This window comes from Scardinius erythrophthalmus (assembly GCF_964197995.2).
Source record: "Scardinius erythrophthalmus genome assembly, chromosome: 5".
Lineage (NCBI taxonomy): Eukaryota > Metazoa > Chordata > Actinopteri > Cypriniformes > Leuciscidae > Scardinius > Scardinius erythrophthalmus.
This window is the reverse complement of record NC_138225.1, coordinates 48842434-48869353: the sequence shown is the minus strand read 5'-3', so window position 1 is coordinate 48869353 and position 26920 is coordinate 48842434. Positions and strand designations below refer to the sequence as shown.

The 26920-nt window shown below is 37.4% G+C and overlaps 2 protein-coding genes across 2 annotated transcripts; one reads left to right on the top strand and one right to left on the bottom strand.

The window, feature by feature from the left end:
• Nucleotides 1–18084, bottom strand: zfpl1 (zinc finger protein-like 1). The gene is made up of 8 exons (XM_081366899.1): nucleotides 17762–18084; nucleotides 17359–17467; nucleotides 6840–6951; nucleotides 6448–6641; nucleotides 5760–5835; nucleotides 2257–2418; nucleotides 1852–1975; nucleotides 1–1577 (listed from the first exon to the last, which is right to left on the bottom strand). Exons 2-8 carry the CDS (start codon nucleotides 17458–17460, stop codon nucleotides 1391–1393), a joined length of 957 nt encoding a protein of 318 aa, XP_081223025.1. The 5' UTR covers nucleotides 17461–17467; nucleotides 17762–18084; the 3' UTR covers nucleotides 1–1390.
• On the top strand, nucleotides 17362–23194 carry rwdd2b (RWD domain containing 2B). Its single transcript, XM_081366900.1, has 5 exons — nucleotides 17362–18652; nucleotides 19958–20227; nucleotides 20321–20388; nucleotides 21476–21841; nucleotides 22508–23194. Exons 2-5 carry the CDS (start codon nucleotides 20033–20035, stop codon nucleotides 22746–22748), a joined length of 870 nt encoding a protein of 289 aa, XP_081223026.1. The 5' UTR covers nucleotides 17362–18652; nucleotides 19958–20032; the 3' UTR covers nucleotides 22749–23194.
• The last annotated feature ends 3726 nt before the right edge of the window (nucleotides 23195–26920 follow it).

Genomic DNA, 26920 nt, shown 5'->3' with positions numbered 1-26920 from the left:
GGATTGACCCAATAATGTATATTATGACAAAAAGTGGAAATCCATGGACACAGAGAAGTATATTTCTAAAAAAAAAAAAAAAAAACATGTTATAAAGTTGAACCACAACCAGAGATGATGTAAATATTATGGTAGGCACTCCAGTAAGCAATCACTGTAGGGAAAACCCAGATGATCGCTTTCTTGAGATACAGTTGGAGCTGAAGGACAAAGTCAACCACTAAATGCTGTTAATTTCTGCTACAGTCAAGAAATGCAACAAGGATATTTGAGAATGGCAAATAATATCAATGTTTATCTCCAGATACATATGAGCTTTGGGTTGCTGGGGTGAGTTTTGCAAACATATACAGTAGTACACATTAAATTCTTCTGTACAAAGGCTGTTTGTATGAATCTGTCAAGAACATGTTCGGGTCATATTTCGTATCAAAAGAAAATGATAAATATCTTTCTCTAAAGAATATAAATATAATAATTAAGTATAATTTGCATAAGAACAAAAATATCCATTTCTGACATGATGATTTTCATTACTGTATTGAGTCCTTTTTTCATAACAGTAATGGAAATATAGAGACCATATAGTTGTTATTTTAATAATGTCACAATGTAAAAAAAAAAAAAAAAAAAAAAAAAAAAAACTGTAATAGCCCTAAAATAGGCTTCATTTCTGGAATTCAAAATATAATTTTTGAATGAAATATGGCCCAGACACTTCATTCACCAAGTACTGTTTGCATCTGTCTACTTAAAGCTGTATCTACTAAAGCTTTTTGCAATTTGCCAACCAAAACCATTTTCTAAATGCTTTAGTAAATCAGTTTTACAGTCCATACAATCCACTGCAGAGAGATCAGCAAAAGCCTATTCACAGGCAGGGGTCTAACTGAATCAGCAATTAATAAAAGGCAATCAACTATTAAAAAAAAAAAAAAGACACCTCATAACCATGTATACTCAGAGAAGCAATAATCTCACCAATTCCATGTGTGATCCTAATGAGTTCTGTGCATATTATAAGAAATAATTAAAGATTTCAAAACAATGACATAAAATCTTTGATCCCAATTTTAAGAAGGGTATGCCAGGGAGAAGTACAGAACTGAACGAAAACAGAGTTGCACACTTTTATAGAGCCTATATCATCTCACTCAAGAGAAACAGGAGATTTGTTGTGCAACAACTTCTTGACCATCTCCATCTTTATCTTCTCTCAAGTTGACCACTAAGTCACACTTTCCTCGCACAATCCAAACAGCAGTATCTTCACACTAGTCCCAGAATCTTGAGGAGCATTCCTTCTCCAGCATTTCCAGTTCACGGTTTACCAGTAAAGTCAAACTCCACGCTGAATCCACACATTGAGCTTTAGCTGGAAGTTGATCCGTTACATGTTGCCTACCCTGATGTTGGGATTCAGCATGGGATCCAGGTTCGGGTCTGACTCAGCAGAGGCCCGACCCAGTTTAGCCATGATGATGATGAGGGTGAAGAAACCAATCACTCCAACTAACAGCAACATGAAGATTCGCTGTTTCAGTGTGAGGGCCTTTTTCTTGGGGTTACTACGATTCCTGGGAAAAAGAATAAATGCACACAAGCATATTTGTAAATATTATGAAAATAAAAAAACATTTTTACCATAGTAAATTTCAATCAATTAAATTAGTAAAATCGTAGCAATTAGTAAAAAATATTTGCATGGATTTACATGTACTAGTTCTATATTTAAAAAAAAAAGCTGTCAAAACTGCCAGTGAAAATATACTACAGCATACGACAAATAGGATAAGGCCATAGCAAACATTTGCAATAAATGAATTTGAGCCACAGACTGAGGACACTCACTTTAGGACCTGTGCAAACCAGCTAAGGGCAGGCCGTCTGCGGTATTTATCATCATCAAAGTCAATCTGCATCACTTCACTGTTTCCTGAATCCCTTGTGTCGTACACCTTTCTTGGGGAAGTAGCTGTGAAGATGCATTGCAAGAAATCAACAAAGAATATATCAGAGACTATACTTTGTATACACTACATGAGATACTATATCCCACAATGCAATGCAACCAAGTTCCATTTCCTGAGTGACAAACAAATACATCAAATGTGATTTTAAACCTGTTGTTCTTGACACATCATGTGACTGAGCTGCCGAAGTGGAATAATTTAATGGAATTTTTTTTTTTAAAAATGGTCAAATTTGTTAAACAGTTACATATTCATGCTACAGTATGTCAGTGCTGGAGGATACCTGTGTTAATAGTGACTGTGTCGGTGGTAGAGGTGGTGCTCATATTGATGACGGAGTGTTTCTGGGCACTCAGTTCTCCATTATTGTGGATGTGCTCCACATCCTGATGGGGTGGTAGACTTGTGAGTGTGGGGTTTGACATCGTTATATCCACTGCAGGGGCTAGAACACAGATATGTTTATTAAATTAGTTTGAAGAATGTTTGAAGAATTAGCTTCAGTACTTTTTTTTTTCCATGGTCTGTCTCAATACTCAAGTCTGATTGGTAGGAAGGTGTGCAATACAACCTTTCTTTCTTCTGCTGAACACAAAAGAAATTTTGAAGAATGTCGGTTGATGGGGCCCCATTGACTTCCATATAAGTTTTTTTTTATATTATATACTATGGAAGTCAATAGAGCCCATCAACTCTTTTGTTACCAATATTCTTCTAAAGATCTTCTTTTGTGATCAGCAAAAGAAAGAAATTCATACAGTTTTGGAACAACTTGAGGGTGAATAAATGTTGACAGAATTTTCATTTTTGGTGAACTATCCCTTTAATTCACAAGTAGTCATAAGTTTGCGCTGCTCACACAGAAACATGTTGTCAACCCTGCCCCACAACTTTTATTAATAAATTAACTTCGCTACTGAATCACTAAATTAGCAGCAAGGAGGATGTCTGTGTTTAAGTAGTTAAACTCACAGCTTCTTTGTTAGTAGAGAGTCGCTTCACAGACACAGGTAATATGTATATATTATACAAGTATTATATATGTAGATATACAGTATCTCACAAAAGTGAGTACACCCCTCACATTTTAGCAAACATTTTAGTATATCTACTCAAGGGACAATACTATAGAAACGAAACTTGGATATATTTTAAGAGTAGTCAATGTGCTGCTTGTATAGCAGTATATATTTACTGTCCTCTGAAAAACACTCAACATACAGCCATTATTGTCAAAATAGCTGGCAACAAAAGTGAGGACACACTAAGTGATAACAGATGTACGTCGTTTAACCATGCAAAGTCACATGTCCTATTCATCATGTGCATGTTTTTGTCTGCTTGACAGGACCATACAAATTTGTGTATCTTGTATTAGAGCAGTTAAAATTTGTGCTTTGAGAACAATTCTCTCATTCTGACTACTGGATGATCAACAAGGCACCTCATGGCAAAGAACTCTCTAAGGATTTGAGAATTAGAATTGTTGTTCTCCACTAAGATGGCCTAGGCTATAAGAAGATTGGTAACAGGCCAGGGTCATACAGAGGTTTTCCAAGACGGGTTCCACTCGTAACAGGCCTCGCAAGGCTCAGTCAAAGAAGTTGAATCCTTGTTCTGTGCGTCAGGTGCAGAAGCTGGGTTAAAAAAACAGACGCATGAGTGCTGCCAGCATTGCTTTAGACTAGAGGTTGCAGAAGCGGAAGATCAGTATGTCAGTGCTCAGACCATACGCCACACACTGCAACAAGTCGGTTTGCATGGCTGTCGTCCCAGAAGGAAGCCTCTTCTAAAGCTGGCTCACAAGAAAGCCCGCAAACAGTTTGCTGAAAGCAGCCTGTCCAAGAGCATATATTACTGGAACCATGTCCTGTGGTCTGATGAGACTAAGATAAACTTGTTTGGCTCAGATGTTGTCCAGAATGTGTGGCGATTCCCTGGTGAGGAGTACCAAGAAAATTGTGCCTTGCCTACAGCCTGGGGCTGCATGAGTGCTGCTGGTACTGGGGAGCTGCGCTTCATTGAGGGAAACATGGATTCCAACATGTACTGTGACATTCTGAAGCAGAACATGATGCCCTCCTTTCAGAAGCTGGGCCGAATGGCATGATAATGACCCTAAACACACTGCCAAGATGGCAACTGCCTTGCTGAGGAAGGTGAAGGTTATGGAGTGGCCAAGTATGTCTCCAGACCTGAACCCTATTGAGCACCCGTGGGGCGTCCTCAAGCAGAAGGTGGAGAAGCGCCACGTGTCTAACATCCATCGGCTCTGTGATGTCATTATGGTGGAGTGGAAGAGGGTCCCAGCAACAACCTGTGTAGCTCTAGTGAACTCCATGCCTAGGAGGATTAAGGCAGTGCTAGATAACATTGGTGCACACACAAAATATTGACACTTTGGACACAGTTTTGACATGTTCACTTACGGTTTACTCACTTTTGTTGCCAGCTATTTTGACAATAATGGCAGTATGTTGAGTTATTTTCAGAGGACAGCAAATATATACTGCTATACAAGCAGCACATTGACTATAAAATATATCCAAGTTTAATTTCTATAGTATCGTCCCTTGAGAAGATATACTAAAATGTTTGCTGAAATGTGAGGGGTGTACTCACTTTTGTGAGATACTGTGTGTATATATTAGAGCTGCACAATATATCGAAATTATCGAAATATCGCAAATGTATAAATCGCGATATGAATATCGCAACGGCTTGCAATAACTGCAGTCATGAACAAAAGACAAAGAGAAAATCACTCACTGCTCTTGGCTGAATAACTTTTGTAGCTTTAACAAGAATCAGTATATATTTAATTCATACAGTGATAACTAAGCAGTGTTTTATTTTTACATTTGATTATTCAGTTTCTGTTGTTAAATAAACCTAATGTAGGATAACCTGAAACCCTAAACCCTGTGGTTTACACTGATGTTAAAATAACACTTCTTATGCTACAGTAAAACATTGATGTTCACTTTCAGAAGTTGTAGGGATGTTTTCGCATCACAAAAAGAATGTGAAACACATTATGTAGGTTATATAATTTATAATATAACATAATTTATCTTAAAGATAATTTTAAGTTTATTTTACACACTTTAAGCATTATCGTATCGCATATCGCAATTTTCTTCAATATTGTGCAGCCCTAGTACCGTATATATATATATATATATATATATATATATATAATATATATATATATATATATATATATATATATATATATATATATATATATATATATATATATATATATATATATATATATATATATATATATATATATATATATATATATATATATATATATATATATATATATATATATATATATATATATATATATATATATATATATAAATTAGTAAAATCATTATATGAATGGCTATGACAGTCTTAATTTCTTAACCATACAGTTTTTTTTATTTTGGTGGAAAACAAGACCTTAAAGCTTTTCGTTTGTTACCAACACAACAGCTGTGGAAGATGGTTAAGCAAGCTGTCAGAAGCAAACCACGCACGAAATATGCATGAAATAGGGAAATGCAAATAAATAACAAAACCAAAAACACATCCCTGTGAATATTTGTATTTGACATCTATTCTAAGTACTGACCGGTAGGAGTGTTTTCCACAAAATTATTATAGTAAAATATATTTATCTAATCTTCCATGACATTGCTGTGACTGGAAAACTGCATCACAGATTTCCATGTTTCCCAGGACGTGTGGGAACCCTGCTAAAAACGTTAATTACAATAATGAAACACTCACTCTCAAAAGTTGACCATTCAGAGTAACACGTAACATCATGTGTTGAGGTTTCCTCCCTCTCTGGTGGGTCTTCAATCTGGACAGAAAGAAGTCCAGATGCAAATGCAAATTAATGGCCAAATCAGTGTTAACCCTTAATGTTGAAAGACAAATGTCTTGACCAAGATAAGATAAGGTAAGATTTACTCTAAAAGATTGCTGTTAATATTTATTATATCTTCAAATTCGGTTTGTCCTGTATTTTCATGTCGCATTCAGTGCCAATGGGCCTTTAAATCTGTGTGATTATTTTGACAAGTCACTCAATCCTGCTCAATTGATGAATTCAATTTTAAACCAATTTAACTTAATTAAAAGTCTCACTGTCCTTCTCCAATCTTATTTTAAAATATCAATAAATCTAATGGCTAATGCTTGATCTACAGTCTTAAATATTTAAAATTGTAGATGCACCTCATGAAAATTAATGAAAGAACATCCACAATGTGCAGTGCTGGAACCTAGACAAAGTGTCCCTAAAGAAGCTTAAATATACAATCATTTTATTACATAATTCCTTTACTTCCATTGGTGGAAATGCTGATTATTTACCATTACTATTTATCTACTATTTAACTCAGGTGTGGAAAAAGTATGTGTGTCTATAGTTGTGAAGTGGTGCATCATAACTGATGGCATATTTCCTCACCAGCGGAAGGCCCAGTCCTGCTCTAGCCCAGTTGACGGAGGACAGTAGTTCTCTCAGCATGTCTGCAATAGGACTGGCCAGGTTTGGGGGTGGAAACACAGGACCCTGGCACGTTGGACACTGGTACCCAGCAGGTGCCGTGTAGAGAGGCTGACGGGCGGCCAACTCATTCAGACATGACCAGTGGAATAAATCTGACATGGTAAATAATTAAATGTAATGAAAATGATAAAATAATAATCCCAGTAATAAAGTCTATCCCAGAATATACCAAATAAAAGCCACACCAAAGCAGACATTCATATAGACTACTGTGTAAAATGCTTCATTACTTTTTCTGAACTTCTGACTCTGAGTTCACTAGAATAGATTATATCTCTGTAGATCCTTACCATAACAAACTAGTCGAACCGTATCCTGGGAATCTAAGGGCTGGCTGCACAGGCTGCAGTTGGAGTTGTAATCGCTGTCTTGTAGCCACTGCAGGTATGACTGTACAATGCACTGTACAAATAAGAGTAACAGGAAACAGAAGTGTGTTTATCTGTGTATAAATCTTCCAAATGTACTGTGTATTCTTCCTAAAGGGATAGTCCACCCAAAAGTTAAAATTCTGTCATCATTTCCTCACCCTTGTGTCATTCCAAACCTGTATGCATTTCTATTTTTTCTGCAGGAACAAGATTTTTAAGAATTTGTAACCAAATAGTTTTGGTTTCCAATGACTTCCATTGTATTTAATTTTGTTTCCCCATACAATAGAATTCAACAGTAACAAACCTTTTTCATTACCAACATTTTTAGGGGTTCAAGCATGAAATGCTGAAACCCTATTGTAATTGTAAGGATTCGTAAAACGCATCGCGCAGGACAAACCGTAAGGCCTAGAGACTTGAAACCTGGCCAGATGGTAGGCCTCAATTTGGGGACAACCTATCAGAGTATGACCCCGATTGGCCCATAGGTGGCGCTACAGCAACCAAAAGTTCAAAATCGCTCATATCTCTTAGACCGTTTGTCCCAGGATCAAGTGTCTTATATCGTTGGAATCCTTGGCTCAAGGCGGACAAAATGGCTATCTCCGATTTGGATGTAGGCAGGGAAAATTTTCTGCTATGTTGACTTTTGTCCATAACCTACTTTTGCGAACTAGTCCCTGGTTTTTCGCCCGATCGGAACCAAACCAGTCTAGGACAATTCTCTGGACTCTCTAGATCAATAATTATCAAAAAAAAGTTGAACTTTGGCATTTGCGTGGCTGTAACAGGGTCATTTAGTAAAGGGGCGTGGCAAAATACGCTCAAAAGCCTATAAATCCCAAAGGAAAACTCAGAACTTCACCAAAATTGATGAGCATATGTGTCAGAACATGGTGAGGAAGCATGCAGAGTTTCATGGAGATCGGACCATAGGTGGCGCTATAGCTGGCAAAAAGCCTTCATTCTTATTAGGGGTTCAAGCATGAAATGCTGAAACCCTATTGTAATTGTAAGGATTCGTAAAACGCATCGCGCAGGACAAACCGTAAGGCCTAGAGACTTGAAACCTGGCCAGATGGTAGGCCTCAATTTGGGGACAACCTATCAGAGTATGACCCCGATTGGCCCATAGGTGGCGCTACAGCAACCAAAAGTTCAAAATCGCTCATATCTCTTAGACCGTTTGTCCCAGGATCAAGTGTCTTATATCGTTGGAATCCTTGGCTCAAGGCGGACAAAATGGCTATCTCCGATTTGGATGTAGGCAGGGAAAATTTTCTGCTATGTTGACTTTTGTCCATAACCTACTTTTGCGAACTAGTCCCTGGTTTTTCGCCCGATCGGAACCAAACCAGTCTAGGACAATTCTCTGGACTCTCTAGATCAATAATTATCAAAAAAAAGTTGAACTTTGGCATTTGCGTGGCTGTAACAGGGTCATTTAGTAAAGGGGCGTGGCAAAATACGCTCAAAAGCCTATAAATCCCAAAGGAAAACTCAGAACTTCACCAAAATTGATGAGCATATGTGTCAGAACATGGTGAGGAAGCATGCAGAGTTTCATGGAGATCGGACCATAGGTGGCGCTATAACTGGCAAAAAGCCTTCATTCTTATTAGGGGTTCAAGCATGAAATGCTGAAACCCTATTGTAATTGTAAGGATTCGTAAAACGCATCGCGCAGGACAAACCGTAAGGCCTAGAGACTTGAAACCTGGCCAGATGGTAGGCCTCAATTTGGGGACAACCTATCAGAGTATGACCCCGATTGGCCCATAGGTGGCGCTACAGCAACCAAAAGTTCAAAATCGCTCATATCTCTTAGACCGTTTGTCCCAGGATCAAGTGTCTTATATCGTTGGAATCCTTGGCTCAAGGCAGACAAAATGGCTATCTCCGATTTGCTCGCCCTTCAGGCGCCAATTTTGAGTAAATTGCATTTTTTTGAAAAACCTATTTTTGCGAACTTCTCCTAGGTTTTTCGCCCGATCGGAACCAAACCACTGCAAGAATATTCTCTGGAGGCTGACAATCAGTAATCATCCCAAAAATTCAAAATTTCAATTAACGGTCGATAAGGGGAACCAAAATATTTGATGGCACCAGGGCCACTTTTACTAAAACGGTTATAAATTGTGAACAGAAAGAGATTTTTTTGCTAAACTTGGGATACATCTTCCTGAGCTCAATCTGAGATCACTTGAAAAAAATGCCAACAATTGTCCACTTGGTGGCACTATAAAACGGTTATAACTTGTGAACGGAAAGAGATATTTTCGCAAAACTTGGGACACATGTTCATGAGCTCATTCTGAGGTCACGTGAAAAAAATCATGACAATTGGCCACTTGGTGGCACTATAAAATGGTTATAACTTGTGAGCGGAAAGAGATATTTTCGCTAAACTTGGGACACGTTCATAAGCTCAATCTGAGTTGACATGAAAAAAATCGTGACAATTGGCCACTTGGTGGCGCTATAACAGTGAAAAAAATCATAACAATTGCTATAAGCGCACCCAACTGTTAGTCTACTGAAAATTTGGCACGCAGTGTCTTTGTCCAGGGTGCCATGATAGTCTATGAGAACATTGGTGTATCTCAAAAAACTCAGTATACGTCATTGGCACAATGCCTTGAAGGAGCCTTAGAAGTTTCAAGCCAGTGTTTTTTCACAGGAGTGACCTCCTAAGACTCCTGAATCCTTGCCGAGTCCAACAATACCAAACATGACAGGTTTCGCCCATAGACTGTAAAAAATATGGACAAAGCGTCTGTGACGTCACCCATAGACTTTCTGCAGAACGGTTTTGAAGCCTTTTATGGGGGGTATGGGCGGCGCCATCTTGGAAAATCTTGGGAAATCCTAACCCCGCCCACCTTCTGACGCAGCGCGCGTCACTCAGCTCGCTCTGCTACTCCGGTTATCTCTGTGTATATTTTAGGCAACGAAATATGTTATAAAACACCATACTAACTCTTTTCGTTTTCATTTAAAGAAATCTTAATATTATAGCCACACAAATGTGGTTCAGGCAACGCGTATTGATTATATTCACTGCACATAGTTTGCATATTTATAAAAAAAACTAAATATAAAACACAAACCTGCCTCTTTTCATTTTAAATATAATATAAAAATATTAAACATTTTAATATGGTCCAGGCAATATGTGCATTTGTACTAAACAACAGATTTTGCAGTAAACAACATATAGATCATCTTCGTTGTGTTAAAATTTAAAATGACAAAACTCAACCCAGTCTCTTTTTGTTAAATTTCAGTTGTGTCAATATTAGCCATTATAAAAGTATAAGTAAAAGGTATAAGAAGCTATACAAATAAAGCAAACAATTCAGTCAAACACACAAAGTCAGCGCTCGATCTAGTCTAACAATACAACAGTAAAGTTAAATAGTTTATAAAGTTATGAAACTTCCCCTCAGCAAAAACGATTGGCCAGGGAACAAATTATAGTTTCACGAAACCAAAAATCGCCCGTTGGATATAGACAAGATGAATTATATCTCATGTTTAACCACTACAGAGACCCCAGGGTCAGCGGCGAACGACTAGCCGAGGAAAAGCTGTTCCAGGCAGGGTACATGCGCCGAGCGCCCGGTCATCATCGCTGGATCTCACAACTGGATAAAATTTTCATAAATCTTTAAATAAACCACAGATTTGAGCTTTAAACAACTACATTCTCGCCTGAAAAACTCTTAAAACTACATTTCATGATACAGAAACCGTAGTATTATATTTCAACTGTGTTAAAAAATGGCGCTTCTTATGTTGTCATTCTCCTTGGCGCAGCCTAAGCTGTCAATCAAGCTGTCAATCAAAGTTAACCACGCCCTTATTTGTCATACATTTTATATCTAAATACTATCTAAACTAACGAGTTAGAAAAAAATTCACTACCCTCGCCATTGTCAGGCACTCGGAACCTATCGAAAAATACAATAAAAGTCCATGGGACCAACCTGTAAAAACATGAATTTATGCTGTGAAAACGGACATTTTAACATGGGGGCTATGGACATTTGCTCCCTTTTGGGACCTTCCCCTAGCAGATTTTCGATGTATTGCAGTTTTTCGCACTTCCGGGTAGGCTTCATTTTTCAGATGAGAATGTTGCCCCTTGGTTTCGCCTTATGGTTTTTGTAAGTGTCATTTAGAGCAGCGATTCCCAAACTGTGGTCCGCGGACCACTAGTGGTCCGTGAGGGTACTGCAGGTGGTCCGTGGAAAGGCAAAATAAAATATAAAATAATATATTTTTTTACCTTCATTTTACCAGGAAATTCTAGGGCCCTATGATTTCCGTGATGCGGAAAACGCGGACGGAGGTAACTAGCTCGTCATGGGGCCATTCACATGTCGTGTCTTTTGCGCGCTCAAGTTCGTTATTTCAAATGTAGGCGCGCGGCAAGCGCGCTCATAATTGAAGCGACGCGCTCATTTTTTCCAGGTGCAGCGAGATGAAAACGCCTCAACTTTTCAGAATGCCGCAAGCGCACCGCATTTCATGAGACAAGAAACAATATATCAACTTTACCCTTTCCGTAACAACATTGAAAGCTCAGTCAACATAAAGGATGGGGGTACACCACAAACACTACGGGTGTTTTTCTCTTCTCCGTAAATAAATTTTTTAGCAGAGCGTTTTTCGGTGGTGGAAATCTATTAGCTACTAAAACTTCTTTGTCGTTGTGGAGAGCGCAGTGGTTGCATAGCAACGACAGACGCCACAGGAAAATCGGACCGAATTTTCCTATTAATAATAAAAGATAAGCTAATATGCATTGTATTTGTAAATGTCAGTATCATTGTAAATGTTTATCTTTTTTGACACATTCTTTTTATAAAAATGATTTAAAGGTTTAAATATGCAAGGTTTATCTTTTTATAAAACATTCTTTGTGAAAAATGATTTAAAAGCTAATTTAATCTTTAATTTAATACTCATCAATCCTACCTTGTAACTGTTATTTTTGGCCAGAGATTTGTTGAAGGTTTGGCTGAATTTTGAAGAATTTGAATGTGTTTGCTGAATATATTAACAGTTTAAATAAAAAAAGCTGAATTGTGAGTTTGTGTAAGTACATTTTTAAAGGTCAATACTGCTTAGAAGTGAAAAGAAAACAAGAAATATCCGAAAAATCCAAAAGGGTTAAAAAAAAAAACGGAATTTGAAAAAAAACAACGGAATTTGAGAAAAAATAAAACGGATTTCACAGGGCCCTAAAATTCCCATAAAAAAGTAAAAAGAATATGTAGGCCTATATTGATATAAATTTTAAATTAAATTGTCCTGTTATTGTGTGATTACTAAAATAGGCTAGTGGCGCTCGGCCGTGACATTCAAGTTCAGTGCCGTACAAAATGGATCGGTGGATAGCAACAGGTTCTCTGAAAAGAAAAGAGGCAGAGGTTACCAATAATGAACAGATTGACATTGAGTCGGAGTCATCTTCGAGCCAGATTCCTCATAAAAAAACAAAGAAAAGGAGGGTGAAGAGAAAATACTATGAAAGCTACTTAGCATTAGGTTTCAGCTATACCGGCCCCGAAGACGAGCCGTTGCCCGTTTGCGTTTGTTGCTACGAGGCACTGGCTAACGAGAGCATGAAACCATCAAATCTTCGCCGGCATCTGGAAACCAAGCATGGGGAATTTAAGTCCAAGCCAGTCGAATTTTTCAAAAGCAAGCTCCAGGAATACCGTACAAGCAAAAAAGTAATAGAATCGACATCTGCAGGTGGGGCTACTGCTAAAGCAGTGGAAGTCTCGTACCGGGTGTCCCGAATCATAGTGAAAAAAGGGATGCCACATACACTCGGGGAGGAGGTGGTGCTACCAGCAATTAAAGAGACTGTGGGTATCATGCTGGGTGACAAAGCACGAAAGCAAATGGACTTAATTCCTTTATCAGACAACACTGTGCAGCGCAGAATCGAGGAGATGGCCAGCAATGTGAACGACCAGCTAATATCGCGTATCAAAGCCAGTCGATATTTTGCTCTTCAGCTGGACGAATCCACGGACATAGCGAACTTCGCCAACCTGCTCACCTACGTAAGGTATGAATACAACGGAGAAATAGAGGAGGAATTTCTCTTTTGTAAACCTTTGCAGACACGTACAACCGCAGAGGCCCTTTTTGACATGTTGAACAGTTTCATCACAGAACATGAGATTGATTGGTCAAGATGCGTGGGAATAAGCACAGACGGGGCAGCCGCCATGGTAGGCCAACACAGTGGCCTTGTTAAACGTGTGCAAGCAGTTGCTCCGCAAGCGAAATCTATCCACTGCTGCATCCACAGAGAGGCTCTCGCAGCCAAAAGAATGCCACCTGATCTCAAAACTGTTCTGGATGAAGCAGTAAAAACTGTCAATTTTATCAAGGCCCGTCCACTGAATTCAAGACTGTTTTCAGTTTTATGTGACGAGATGGGCAGTGAGCACCGACAGTTGCTGCTCCATACCGAGGTCCGGTGGCTGTCAAGAGGGAAGGTGCTTGCACGGCTTTATGAGTTGCGAGATGAGGTGAGACTGTTTCTACTTGACACCAAGTTCGACCTTTCTGGTCGATTCAATGATGCAGACTGGCTTGCCAAGTTGGCATATCTGTCGGACATTTTTGAGCACTTGAATGGACTAAATAGGAGCCTACAGGGGAAGTCGGTTACTCTTTTTCATACGCAAGACAAATGTGAAGCCGTAATTAAGAAGATGGGGATGTGGGAAAGGCGTGTGAAGGAGGCAAACTATGACTCATTTCCAAATCTTTCTGATTTTTTAGACAGCTCAGACACTCACCTTTCAAGTGCTGTGCAAGATGATATCAGACAACACCTGCACCTGCTGAAAACTCAGCTACGGATTTATTTCCCAATCCCCGACACAACAGCGAATTGGATAAGAAATCCGTTTGCCACCCTGGATGACTACATCCTGACAAACCTCACCTCCAGAGAGCAAGACAGCTTGGCCGAAATGTCCTGTGACAGTGCTTTAAAAATGGACTTTTCTGAGAAATGCCTGCCTGCTTTTTGGCTGAAAGTTGCCACAGAATACCCCGAGCTGTCCGACAAAGCCATGAAGTGGCTTGTGCCTTTTCCAACAACTTATCTCTGTGAATCAGGATTTTCATCCCTGGTCATGTTGAAGACAAAATATCGGAACAGACTTAATATTGAACCAGACCTCAGATTGAGGCTGTCATCACTGGAACCTGACATCCAGAAATTAACGTCTGCAAAGCAACATCATCCATCTCATTAGGTGAGCATTTATTTAGTTGTTAGCTTGTTTTTAATATAGGCCTATATTAGACAGACGATAAAAAGAGGAAGGGAAAGATGTGGAGGGGGGCAAAGGGAGATATTAAGTTCATATCGGGCTGGCAACTCCAATGGCTTTTCCTTTTGACAACTTTTTTTTATTTTTATATATTTTATTTTATTGATGGATATTTCATGTGTTGCTGTCTTTTGTTTAATTCATTTTTTAATTGTTCGAAATAAAGAATTTGTTCGTTCGTTCGTTCGTTCGTTCGTTCGTTCATTCATTTTTAACCTGGAGTAGGCCTACTGTGTTTTCATTAAATATGTTCTCATAATCACATCACACGCATAGCCTTTATAGGCAATTTATATGAAACGAAATGTTTATAAATGGAATGAATAAGGCCTGTTATTATTTTAATTTCCAGTTAGTTTCTTGATCTCACGTTTCTGAAATGTTTTGCGGATGTGCTGTTAAGTGAACTTGTAAAACTCTGAAGATCAATAATCCCCTAAAATCACCAAAGGTTTTGACATGTTGACTATATATACAAGTGTTCTTATTACTGTATAGATTTCATACTACTCCATTGCTATGGAAATAAGCCCGTTGTTCAAATGAATCATGCCCTCGGGCGCTTGAGTAAATAAATAAATTAAATATGTGGCAGCCGTTTTGTGCAGTAAACTTTCTTTTAACAAACCTGTTGTAGGCTACTGATGTGATGACCAGTTATAGTTGTAGTGCTAGTAAGCCTATTTAGAGGTGCAGATTAATTCAGGTAGGACTGTGTGTAGACATATTTTATGTGTATTATGAGGTGGTCCGCGAAAATTCTTGATTACAAATAGTGGTCCACACACACAAAAAGTTTGAAAACCCCTGATTTAGAGCTTTAAAAAATTGTGGTTATCTTCAAAGCCGTTAGTCCGATCAAGACAAAAAAAAAAAAAAAAGCTAAACAATAACACCAAAATGTTAAAATTATGATAGGGACTGACAAAAAAAAAAATTATATCCAATCAATTTCACCCATGGATCATTTTGAAGCTCTCACATGTTTGAAACGAACAATTGATGGATTGTGATGAAATTTGTTTTAAATTGGGACTGGCGAATCCCTGTCCGTAGAGCTAGTAAGTCCCGCCCATCCGTAAAACCCCACTGGACCTCTAGGTTGAAAAATCGTCAATGCAAGTGAATGTAAGAAAATAATTCTTTTCCGGTCCAGTTTGAATTGTGCCATGAATGTGAACATACGTTGTCTGTGAATTTTTTATATAATTTTTCATGTTACGAGTTTGACAGTATATTGTATGATTCTTTGGCTAGCAGTTGTGGAAAAGACATAATGAGAAAGACTACATGTCGCCTATGTGACGTCACCCGATAACACATTTTTCCTTCCACTTGTCAAATCACGGTGCTAATGCTGCAATAATCTATGGAGACAGATCGAGATGCCTGTGTGTTTTGTACCCAAATGTCACCATTCAAACCAAATGGGTTGTTCTTTCTTCAGATTCCCATCTGATGTAAAAACTAGTTGTAGTCCACAAAGTGCTCTCACACAAAGTCTAACCGTATCAAACTTCTACCCGCTAAATTGTAGCATTCTTCACACGAAAAATTATATTAAAAATTCACAGACAACATATGTTCACATTCATGCCAAAATTCAAACGAGACCAGAAAATAATTATTTTCTCACATTCACTTGCATTGACGATTTTTCAACCTAGAGGTCCAGTGGGGTTAGCGGAAGGGGCGGGACTTACCAGCTCTATACTGTCAATGACTGTTTGCAAAGACCCGCCCACTTTAGTTACTGTTGCTATGTCTGACAAGCGACGCCACTCTCACACCACACCAAGTTCTCACGCAGTGAAAAATACACTGCGGATCAGAGAGGATACTGCGCGCTGACAGACAAGTACTTTTGATATGAAACAAAGTCTCACCTTTCAAATGTAGTCATTTTTTAGAGACATTTAAACAATAAATACCGTTTTGTGACTCTTTAATGTGTCTGACAGATCGCTGTAGACTCGAGGCTCAGTTAAAGCTGCTCGTGAACCGATCATCTCTTCCTTCTAGTTAATTTATAGCATTAAAATAAACATAAATGAACATATAAGGAATGTTGTTTTAAAGTGCTATGACGTCAGTACACTTTGTTTTTCAAATTGAAATCCTCCAATGTTAATCTACTAACTCTCCTGACTGCTTTGTTGGACAAAATGGCGGATTATGATTAGTCAGATCGCCTGTCATTCAAACTCCATGCGAAGGGTCAATTGAGAATGCCCATGCTCACAATCCTGATCTAATCGACAACTTTGCAGTTGCACATAGGAAAGCCCGGAAAATCCCACTATAATGTAAGAGAGCATCTTTTTTATGTATTTGGACCTAGGCCTAACAATGTGTTATCGTGCGCTGACACCATGTTTTTTTTTTTTTTTTTTTTTTTTTTTTTTTTTTGAGGCTACTCCTGATTTTGTTAGTCATCTCATCTCTTATATGCTGTGTATGATCATATCCTGCCCTATTCATGGTAGCCTACTTGCAGACATTGCGTCATCAATATCATTAATTGCGTCATCATACTTAAGGGCCCAGTGTTGACTGGTTACGCCACTGAATATAATTGTCTAAACTCCTTATCAAAATTACATATTTACAACAAATTTGACACATATATATGGGCACACTTTGAGTACTACTAATAAAAGTGGTGGAGATCAGGCAAGACTGTAAGAAGACTCAGGCAAAAAGGTGCTATAACTGTAAAAACGCTTTAAAACCATTTATTTCCTATGGTAAACTGCCTGTATTGGCTGTAAATTGACTTTTTCATCTATGATGACAGTTGTTAAATGCTTGCTAAATAAAACTTAATGTCTTTTGATGCTTGTGAGCTTAAAGGCCTTAAAGGCCTTAAATGCTTGAACCCCGATAAATGCTGCTTGCAGCTTTAATTTTTAAATGTATCTTCTTTTATGTTCCACTGAAGAAAGAAAGGTTTGGCACAACATGAGACGGAGTAGACTGGACTATAGACTATATAGAATGGACTTTTTGGGTGGACTATAGCTTTTCAATCATGAATTTTAACTGAATATTAAAGCACTCACCTTGTTGTGATTGGATACAAGACAGTGCTCACACACGTTGACACGATGTTCAAAGCAGAACAGGTTCGTTACCTTCCTCTTAGGACACTTGCACAAACCCATGATCTCCCTTTCAAGCAAAACATGCATAAATAATTATCCAGAATCCATTTATTAACTCGAGTACTTGATAGACTTGATTCGAGGGTTCATTCTAAATACTCTTAAAAATATGTATTTTAAATATAAAACTTTTTATGCCAAGTATGCCATTATTTAGTAAAATGCCGTCACACCCAAGGTAACGTTAAATGTAAACATTACCCAGATGACAGTGACAGTCCACAGATGATTAGCTGCTTGACTGTATCAAACTTCCCGCAAACTAATCAACATTCTAACAGTGAAACAATATTATATTTACCTGAAAATATCAACGGAAATTCCAGTCAACCACAAGCTGAAGCAAATATCAACACTCTCGAATACTTTCCTCAATATTTTTTTACTATCTCGTCAGATTGCTTTTTTTGCCACGTCTCTTCCGCTACCGTCGCAGAGCAATGGCGTCACTAAACACAATACATCAGTGTCGCATTACAACTATTTCGTATCTATATTTTAATTTGTGAGTTTGAGATCAGCCCTGGCTATTTTATATATTGATTTTGTTTTAAATATCGTCAGCCAAAACGTCCCGAGATTTACACACAAAAAAAGCCAATACTCTTATTTTGAAACTACCCTGAATCCAAATGCAGGCATTTAAAATGGGAGTATCACTCTGGGAGTGACCGTAGTAGCATTTGTATGGATACCTATGGGTGGAGGGGAATGCTGGTGAATAATATGTTTAGGTTTCAGACAAATGTGGGAACAGGAGATTGGAATTCAGTATTAAAAGAAGGGATGAATCAATAATTGCGAGTCAGTAGAGGACTGAATGACAATTTTGACAAAAAAAAATCATCCTGCAGGGAAATTTAAATTCAATGAACAAGAAACAGCTGAGCACAAATTAATATAATATCGTTAGGAATTTTACTGGCTAAAAATATGGCAAAATCCTTATGAAATATGGAGTTTGGGGATTCTTAAAAACATTAGGAGTCGAATGGTGGCGGTAATGCACCTAAAAGGTCTGCCAACCGCCAATAAAAAGAAAAGAAGAAGTGGGAGTGAGCTGAATTCTGAATCTGAACATTGGACGGACGGCATCAAGAAGCTGGGCGAATATCATGGCGAATATGCGAACTTTTCCCTGTGAGTTGTCCACAGGATAAATCACGAAGGACCGTGACTGGTGCCGAAAAAGGTATGGATAAAGCCCTGTGTCCGTTTCAGAACTTCGGACACTTTTCTACTTTACGTAGTGACGCGTGCATTTGCGTGATTTCTGACAGATGAATGAAGTAGATCAGGGGTGCGTTTCCCGAAAGCATCGTTGGCCAACTATGGTCGCAAGTTCATCGCAATGTCCATTGAACTCTATTGGTAACGACGGAACTTGCGACCATAGTTGGCCAACGATGCTTTCGGGAAACGCACCCCAGATGCAGTATTTTTAACCCTAACCCTTAAAGTTCAACATATGATATATACCTATATTTAAATTCAAATACAGAGAAGTCTATATTTTTTCATCATGTTTATTTTGGTAAGCATGACAGAACATTACAGAAGTTATAAAACCATTGATGTAGTGCAAGTGCAACTGTGGCAACAAGTCAGCTGTTAAATCCACGAATAAGAAGAATAACAAATATATGTGAGCAAACTGCAGGTTTTGGGCACTGGATCTAAATACAGTAGACTATCTGCCGCAGTATTTCAAACACTAAAAACAGCAGGACATTCTAATACGCTTAATGTGAAAAATTAATAACGTGCGACCTTGCAACTAAGACAGTCATTTTAAAATATGAAATTAAATATTAGAGCTGCTCAATTATGGGTATTGAGAATCACGATTTTTGTTTGTTTAATTAAAATAGAGATCACAATCTCTCTCGATTCTCAATAGACAAATATACAAAATAACATGTTCTGATAAATGTTAATTGCAGTCTATTTTTTTTAATCAATCAATTAGATTTTTTTATATATAAATCGGTTTGAATGAATGATTCAATGACTCACTCGTAAAGACTTCACTTGTTTCAGTCAGCGTTTTTGAATGACTATCTTGATTGAACGATTCAATGACCAAAAAAAAAAAAAAAAAAAACAGTCACTTGTCGCCACCTACGGGTGTAATGGTGTAATTGTTACATTATTATTTTTTTAAGAAAGTGAAAGTGCCGTGATTTGTACCAAGGGATTTCTACTGTCACTGTCTTGATGCATTTTAGGCATTTTCTTTATAATAGTTTTCTATGGAAAAAGCTTCATATTCTGGGTGCATCGGTTTGCCTGTATAATGCATCATCTATAAGATGTATAATGAATTTGGTCTTTTAATATCACTGTTTTAGTATATTAGTACAAAACTGGTGAAAATAACATGCCTTTCAAGGTGGGGAAATTCTATTAGGGTGTGATCTCACATGAAAATGTAATCATGAATTATGCTTGCATCCATTCTAACCATTAATTCTATTTTTATTTTATTTTTATATAGTATTAGCAGAAGTGTGTGGCTGTGAGCAAATATTCTGCAAGTACACTGGATTTGAGTTGTACAAATGTTGGAAATATGACTTGCTCAGAAGAAGCAGAGGCACAATTTGCAGAGATAGAGCTGCTGTTAAGCATGTTTCCAAGTGAAGAAGAGTTACAAGTGGATGAGCTCTCCCATGCAGAGCTCAGGGCTTATGTGGAGGGCTCAGCTCATACTCCCCCCAGTTCCAGACCACAATTCAACATCAAGCTGAAGGTGGAGAACCTTGCAGTAAGTTGGGGAAATACATTCAAATGCACTCTTTATCAGTTAATTTTAATTTGATCATTTAATTCCTATGTCTATCTTTTTCTTTCCTGGTAGGTGAGCATTACATTGTTGTGCACCTACCCAGCTGACTACCCGAAAGTGTTGCCAGATATTACTGTCAGGTATTTCAATATTTTGAGTTTCCAATTCATATTTTTCATAAGCTGTTTTCGTTATTGATACTTGAATACTCACTGACAGTTCCTATTGGACTTTCTATGATAATTTGATAATAGTCCTGAAGGATTCTAGTGGGATCAAACCTAGACTGCAACATAGTGTCGGTTCACATCTGGTACGTCTGGAACCCATGTGTACCTGATGTGGGCCGGATCTGGGCCGACACTATACCCTCCGGGAATAAGTGTTCAAAAGTGAAATAAATTAGTACTGAATTAAACTTAAATCGGTAACACTTTACATTAAGGTTTCATTAGTTAACATTAGCTAACTACATAAGTTAACATGAACTAATGATGAACTGCACTTCTACAGCATTTATTAATCTTTGTTAATGTTAATTTCAACATTTACTAATACATTATTAAAATCAAAAGTTGTATTTGTTTACATTAGTTAATGCACTGTGAAGTTACATTAACAAACAATGAACAGTTGTATCTTTATTAACTAAGGTTAATAGAATCGAGTTTTCAAATTTGCAAAAATTATTTTCTTTAAATTTCATTTGATGTCCTCCAGTAATATTTTGTCCAATTGGGAATAATAATAGCCACCTGGGTACATGGAGAGTTTTGAAAATCCTTTTGATTGATTTTAAACATTACTTTTTCAAGGTGTAAAATGTGTTTGAATTTTGAACATCATCCTTGTAAATGCTTGATTCTTTTTTTCTTAGAATGTCCAGTGTGTTAATAACTAATGATCTCTGCAATGAAAGTGAATCAATCAAAAACTAACTTTAGCTGGACAATAACTTTTTTCAAGAGCTGCTGTAAAGCCAAAACAATCTGTTACTTCAATTTCCTAATATCTCTGTAAAGCTGCTTTGAAATAATCTATATTGTTAAAAGTGCTATATAAATGAAGGTGACTTGACTTGACTGACACTGTAAAATCTTTAGTACACTCATTTACTCTCCACAACTATTTGCAATGCATTCTGAAATGGGTTGATGAATATATATGTGTGTGTGATTTTCTTTTGCTGTCATATCATTAAATTACTTTTTATTTTACCCTTTTCAGATGTTCTGAGCTCACTAGATCCCAGCAGATGCTGCTTCACTCCAACCTCAACACCTACCTGTCTGAAAACTGCAGTGGTGATGTGTGTATTCTGTCTGCTGTGCAGTGGATCAATGAAAATGCACAAGGATATATCAGTAAAAGTGCTCCTGTCTGCGATCCCAAGAAGGAAAATGTTTCAATGCAGTCAAAAGAGACCTTCACTAGACTCTGGATCTACAGCCATCATATCTACAATAAGATGAAGAGGAAGAACATTCTGGAATGGGCAAAGGAGCTGAACCTTTCTGGGTTCAGTATGCCGGGAAAGCCTGGTATTGTGTGTGTGGAGGGTCTGCAGTCTGCTTGTGATGAGTTCTGGGCCAGGTATGAATTGAAATCTAAACCAAATCAATAGGGTCTACTCTTACTCTTTTGTGAACACGCCTTTTGAGTGCAAACTCAAAATATCAAAGATGCGTTTAATACCTAATTTAAAATAGGTTTTGTTTGTGTGCCTGTGTGTGACTATACTTGTTAGGTCCAAAATAAGGATCTCATTTATTATGTTAGGGGCCTGTGTGTATTTCATGGCTGTTTAGATGACTATAAAACATTTCTTGAACTTGGACATATGTTTAAGTGCTTAAATTTGCTAATATAAGTTTGAAAACCCCTGATATAGGCGATCTCCCAAATTCATATAGAGTAGATTACCTTTTAATTTTGATGGTTTTATGTTCCCTGCAACTAATAATTGACCGTACTTTATGGTTGACACAAACAACCTTAATTTAATTTTCAAATTGTTTTAATTATTCTATTATATTAAACTACCGGTCAAAAGTCAGAAGGAGATTTTTTTAATGTTTTTAAAGAAGTCCCTTATGTTCACCAAGGCTGCATTTATCTGATTAAAAAACAGTAATATTTGTGAATGAAATATTACAATTTAAAATAACTTTTATATTTAAATATATTTTAAAATATATGTTCCTGTGATGGCAAAGCAGATTTTTATTATTGGTGCATTTTTTTTAAATATATTTTCAGGGTGAAAGTTTTAACATGGAAAAGAATTATGATTCGTCACAGAGAGGATGTCCCTTTGGAAAACAGCTCGATAGAGGAGAGAACTGACTCCCTTCGCAAGTTCACTGGATTTCATGAAGCCATTTTTGACCCTCATGGGACCAGAGGAAACCATATGGACCTTGGACAGCTTTATCAGTTCCTTAATGACAAAGGATGTGCTGATATCTTTCAAATGTACTTTGGGATTGAGGGGAGATAATAGTTTGTCTGTGTCTGTTTGTGTGCACTTCATTTCTATTTTGGCCTTATTTTTAAGCTAAATATTGAAAACATTACAAATTTTAAAACAGGAAACCAATTTTTTAGTAAAGGCAATGAAATGTGCAATCCAAACACATTAGTTGTGTCTAAAGGATGTACCTGTGTCATCAATCCTCAAATTTCTTATCTTCATAAAGATGGTTTATTTCACTGTGCTGTCTTTTGGAATTGTTTCTTTTAGCAACTCACTTCAAATGTAGTTTATCTTCCTTTTATGGAACACAATGTTGTTCCGACAGTGTTTTCTCTCTTGGTGCATTAGTGCCTGCCCACTTTTTCAGTGGTGTTGGTTCTGGAAGTATTTTTTTCCATTCATTTTTCCCTTTGGGATTTTTAAAAAGTGTCTGTTAAAGTATTATAAGCAATGAACCAAACCAACCAGCTATGAGGTGAATCATAACATCACAAACTTTGATTTAAAGCAAAAAAGTATTTGAAAATTAGACAAAACTGCAAAGGTACAAGACTGTGTACTTAAAGGAACACTCCACCGTTTTTTTAAATAGGGCTTATTCACCTTCTTTCCAACATTTAGATAGGTGGGCAAATGCATTTTTGTCTCAGTGCATGCATTGTTTTAGTTTGACAGGGTCGGCGCTAGCTTAGCATAATGAATGGAATCCTTTGTTGCCAGCTAGCATGTCCTGAGTAAAAGTGATATAAAAAAGAAAAAAAACACCTAATTACTTCTTGTGGCCTGCGTATTCACAACAAGTACAAATAGCGATGCAGATTAACACTAGGCGATTTCCTATGCAGATATTGACTTGGGACTATATTAGGGGGAAGAACAGGCGAAGCACTGCTACTTGGGCGCAGATATATCATGCCCAAGTAGCAGTGCTTCGCCTGTGCTTCCCCCTAATATAGTCCTTAATATATAAGTCAATATCTGCCTAGGAAATTGCCTAGTGTTAATCTGCATCACTATTTGTACTTGTTGTGAATACGCAGGCCACAAGAAGTAATTAGTTTTTTATATATATATATATATATATATATATATATATATATATATATATATATATATATATATATATATATATATATATATATATATATATATATATATATATATATATATATATATATATATCACTTTTACTCAGGACATGCTAGCTGGCAACAAAGGATTCCATTCATTATGCTAAGCTAAGCTAGTGCCGACCCTGTCAAACTAAAACAATGCATGCACTGAGACAAATGCATTTGCCCACCTATCTAAATGTAGGAAAGAAAGTGAATAAGCCCTATTTCAAAAACGGTGGAGTGTTCCTTTAACGGCTTCAGTGAGGAAAAGAATACAATCCCACAAAGCATTATGAACAAATACCTGTTTACATCCTGTTTTTCGGTTGAAGTCCAAAGTAGTCGATTGCCGAGTTCACGCGCGTGAACCTATGCGCGTGAACTCGGCAATCGACTACTTTGGACCAGGCACGGCGTTATGGGTGGGCCTGACGGGCCTAGGCCCACCCACTTTTTAACAGGCCCACCCAAAACTTTTCTTCAAAAAGAAAAAAACTTTTAATATATTCTAAGTTTGTCAAGAATTATAAAAAAAATAGCAATAAGCTCATCATTTGTGCTAAAATAGTCTAAATGTTTAGTTTTTAAAACAATTTTAAAAAAGCTGTTATCTATTTTGATGTTTCTGCGCAAGTTCAGCATGTGGTTCGGGTTTGTTCCGATCAGAGCGCATTTCTGAATATTCCGCACCACTCGCTCATTCTGCAGGGTCGCTCGCTCAACCCAGAATTGCCTGCTGCCTGGCTCGAAAATATGCGGAATATGGGCTGCCTCCGACTATTTTTTTTTTCTAGTCGACTAGTAGTTTTTCATATAAAGCCATTCGTGGACAAATCGTAGGCTATATTATTTTAATTACTTAAACAGGATATGAGCGTTTACGTAATATAGCCACACTCAAGCGCACGACCGCACACATAAAGCTTGCCACAAAGAACCGGTAAAAGTAATGATTATGAATGTGTCTAAAATAGCAAGGAGACATTTAATTGTTTATTAATAAACTGGTGTTTTCTGTGTCGCTCCAAAGATGAAGTTGACGATGCGGACTCCCATTGAACGCCAGAGATGGATTGGAGATGGATGGAGATATGGATTACATAATCAGAGAGTAGCCTATTTCTTTTGGTTTTGAATATTTTCGTTTAAAAGTAGACATTTCAAACTTTCTATAACAGATAGCCTATATTTCTAAAATCTGTGAGGCACAAGCTGAGTTTCGGCGCCCTCCAGTTCACGTGCAATGCAAGTGATCGTGTTGTTGGTGCCTTATTACATTGTCTGCTATATTCCTTCTCATTTATTAAATACAGGTAATTGGTTGATAAAACATTGATCAAAATTAAGATACAATTTATAAAAAACGAAAACCTTTTAAAAAGAGTCTTTCTACAAAAAAAAAAAAAAAAACCCTCAATGAAGTGGTCAAAATCATATGGAAGTTTGTTTCCGCCACTGAATAAAACATTTTAAAAGATAATTGCGACTTTTTATCTCACAATTGCGAGTTTATATCACGCAATTCTGACTTTATTTCTCAGAATTGCGAGATATAAAGTCAGAATTCTGACTTTTTTCTCGCAATTGCGACTTTATAACACATAGCCTAACACATAATTGCGAGTTTATATCTCGCAATTCTGACATCTTTTCTCAGAATTGTGAGATATAAACTCACAATTGTGAGATATAAAGTCCAATTCTAAGGGGGGGGGGGGGGGACGGACTTTTTTTTTTTTTTTACCTTAGAATAGTTTATATCTCACAATTCTGACTTTATAACACGCAATTGCGACTTTATATCATGCAATTCTGACTTTATATCTCCCAAATCCGTATTATAAAGTCAGAATTGCGTGATATAAAGTTGCAATTGCGAGAAAAAAAGTCAGAATTCTGACTTTATAAGACGCAATTGCGACTTTATTTCACGCAATTCTGACTTTATATCTCGCAATTCTGAGAAATGAAGTCAGAATTGCGAGATGTAAACTCGCAATTGTGAGATAAAAAGTCGCAATTATCTTTTTTATTATTATTATTTTGTGGCGGAACAAGCTTCCATAAAATCATGTCTTACCCACTCCATGTCACATCTTTCTCGGCGACCAGCGCCGTTGCTCGGAGGGCGCCAGCGCCGTTACTCGGAGGGCGCCAGCGCCTCTTTAGTGAAGTTATACCTTAAGAGTCTTCGTAGCGCACTAAGAGACAAAGCCAGGTATGATGCGTAATGGAGATTACAAAGCGCTCTTCTTTGGTCAGAACCATGGAGAGCGATCGCGAATAGTTCCGTCTTATGCACCGAAACTTTTTACAATGCAACAAAATATTCAAAGAGCATCAAGCTATTAAAATCTATATTATGTATACTCACAGATAATATAACAGTATATTAGTCAATAATTTTTATTAGGTTAAACAGTGATTGGATAACGTTTTTAATTTAAGGCCCACCCACAATTGGTCTGGCCCATCCAAAACTGGAATCCGGGCGCCGTGCCTGCTTTGGACTTCAACCGAAAAACAGGATGTAAACAGGTATTTGCGCTGGCTTAAATAACATCATTTTTATACATATCTTTTACATCTACTGCAGTCAGATCCACTCGTGTTCACTCAGAAGGAATCACTCACATTTTCTGTGCACTTGTAATGACACATCAAGGATGTTAAGAGGCTAAAAGCAGGTTTAAACATTGCCCCATTGAAGTCAACAAGGGTGCAAATTTTAAAAATAGAATAGCTCGGTGTAGGCAACACCGATTTTTGTCGTTGTTCTCTGTATTGACAGCACTCCAAATGTACAAAAAAATTAACTCAATGTTAAAATTGACCGGAGTTCTCCTTTAAATTAACAATTGATAAAGTTTGTGTAACCCGGGTGATCCAGGCTACCAGTAAAAGAGTTGAAAGATATGTAAAAAGATGGGAAAATTAAGAAAAAGAGAATAAGAGAGAAAAACGAGTGCTTTAGAAGAGAAAGTGTTTCGTCCAATTGTTGATCGTGCTTCATTGATTGACACTCCAACGAGCCAATAGTAGCAGCGCACTGAGACTGCGCCGGCGACGACACTGCCGCTG

What these genes read in the sequence shown, in the direction of transcription:
- zfpl1 (XM_081366899.1), bottom strand. Translation starts at nt 17,460, where the DNA reads ATGGGTTTGTGCAAGTGTCCTAAGAGGAAGGTAACGAACCTGTTCTGC. An exon ending in TTGTATCCAATCACAACAAG is followed by an intron (nt 6,952 to 17,358) that starts GTGAGTGCTTTA and finishes TTATTTGTACAG; the next exon opens with TGCATTGTACAGTCATACCT. An exon ending in TGGTTTGCACAGGTCCTAAA is followed by an intron (nt 1,578 to 1,851) that starts GTGAGTGTCCTC and finishes TCTTTTTCCCAG; the next exon opens with GAATCGTAGTAACCCCAAGA.
- rwdd2b (XM_081366900.1), top strand. Translation starts at nt 20,033, where the DNA reads ATGACTTGCTCAGAAGAAGCAGAGGCACAATTTGCAGAGATAGAGCTG. An exon ending in TGAAGGTGGAGAACCTTGCA is followed by an intron (nt 20,228 to 20,320) that starts GTAAGTTGGGGA and finishes CTTTCCTGGTAG; the next exon opens with GTGAGCATTACATTGTTGTG. An exon ending in TGTGATGAGTTCTGGGCCAG is followed by an intron (nt 21,842 to 22,507) that starts GTATGAATTGAA and finishes ATATATTTTCAG; the next exon opens with GGTGAAAGTTTTAACATGGA.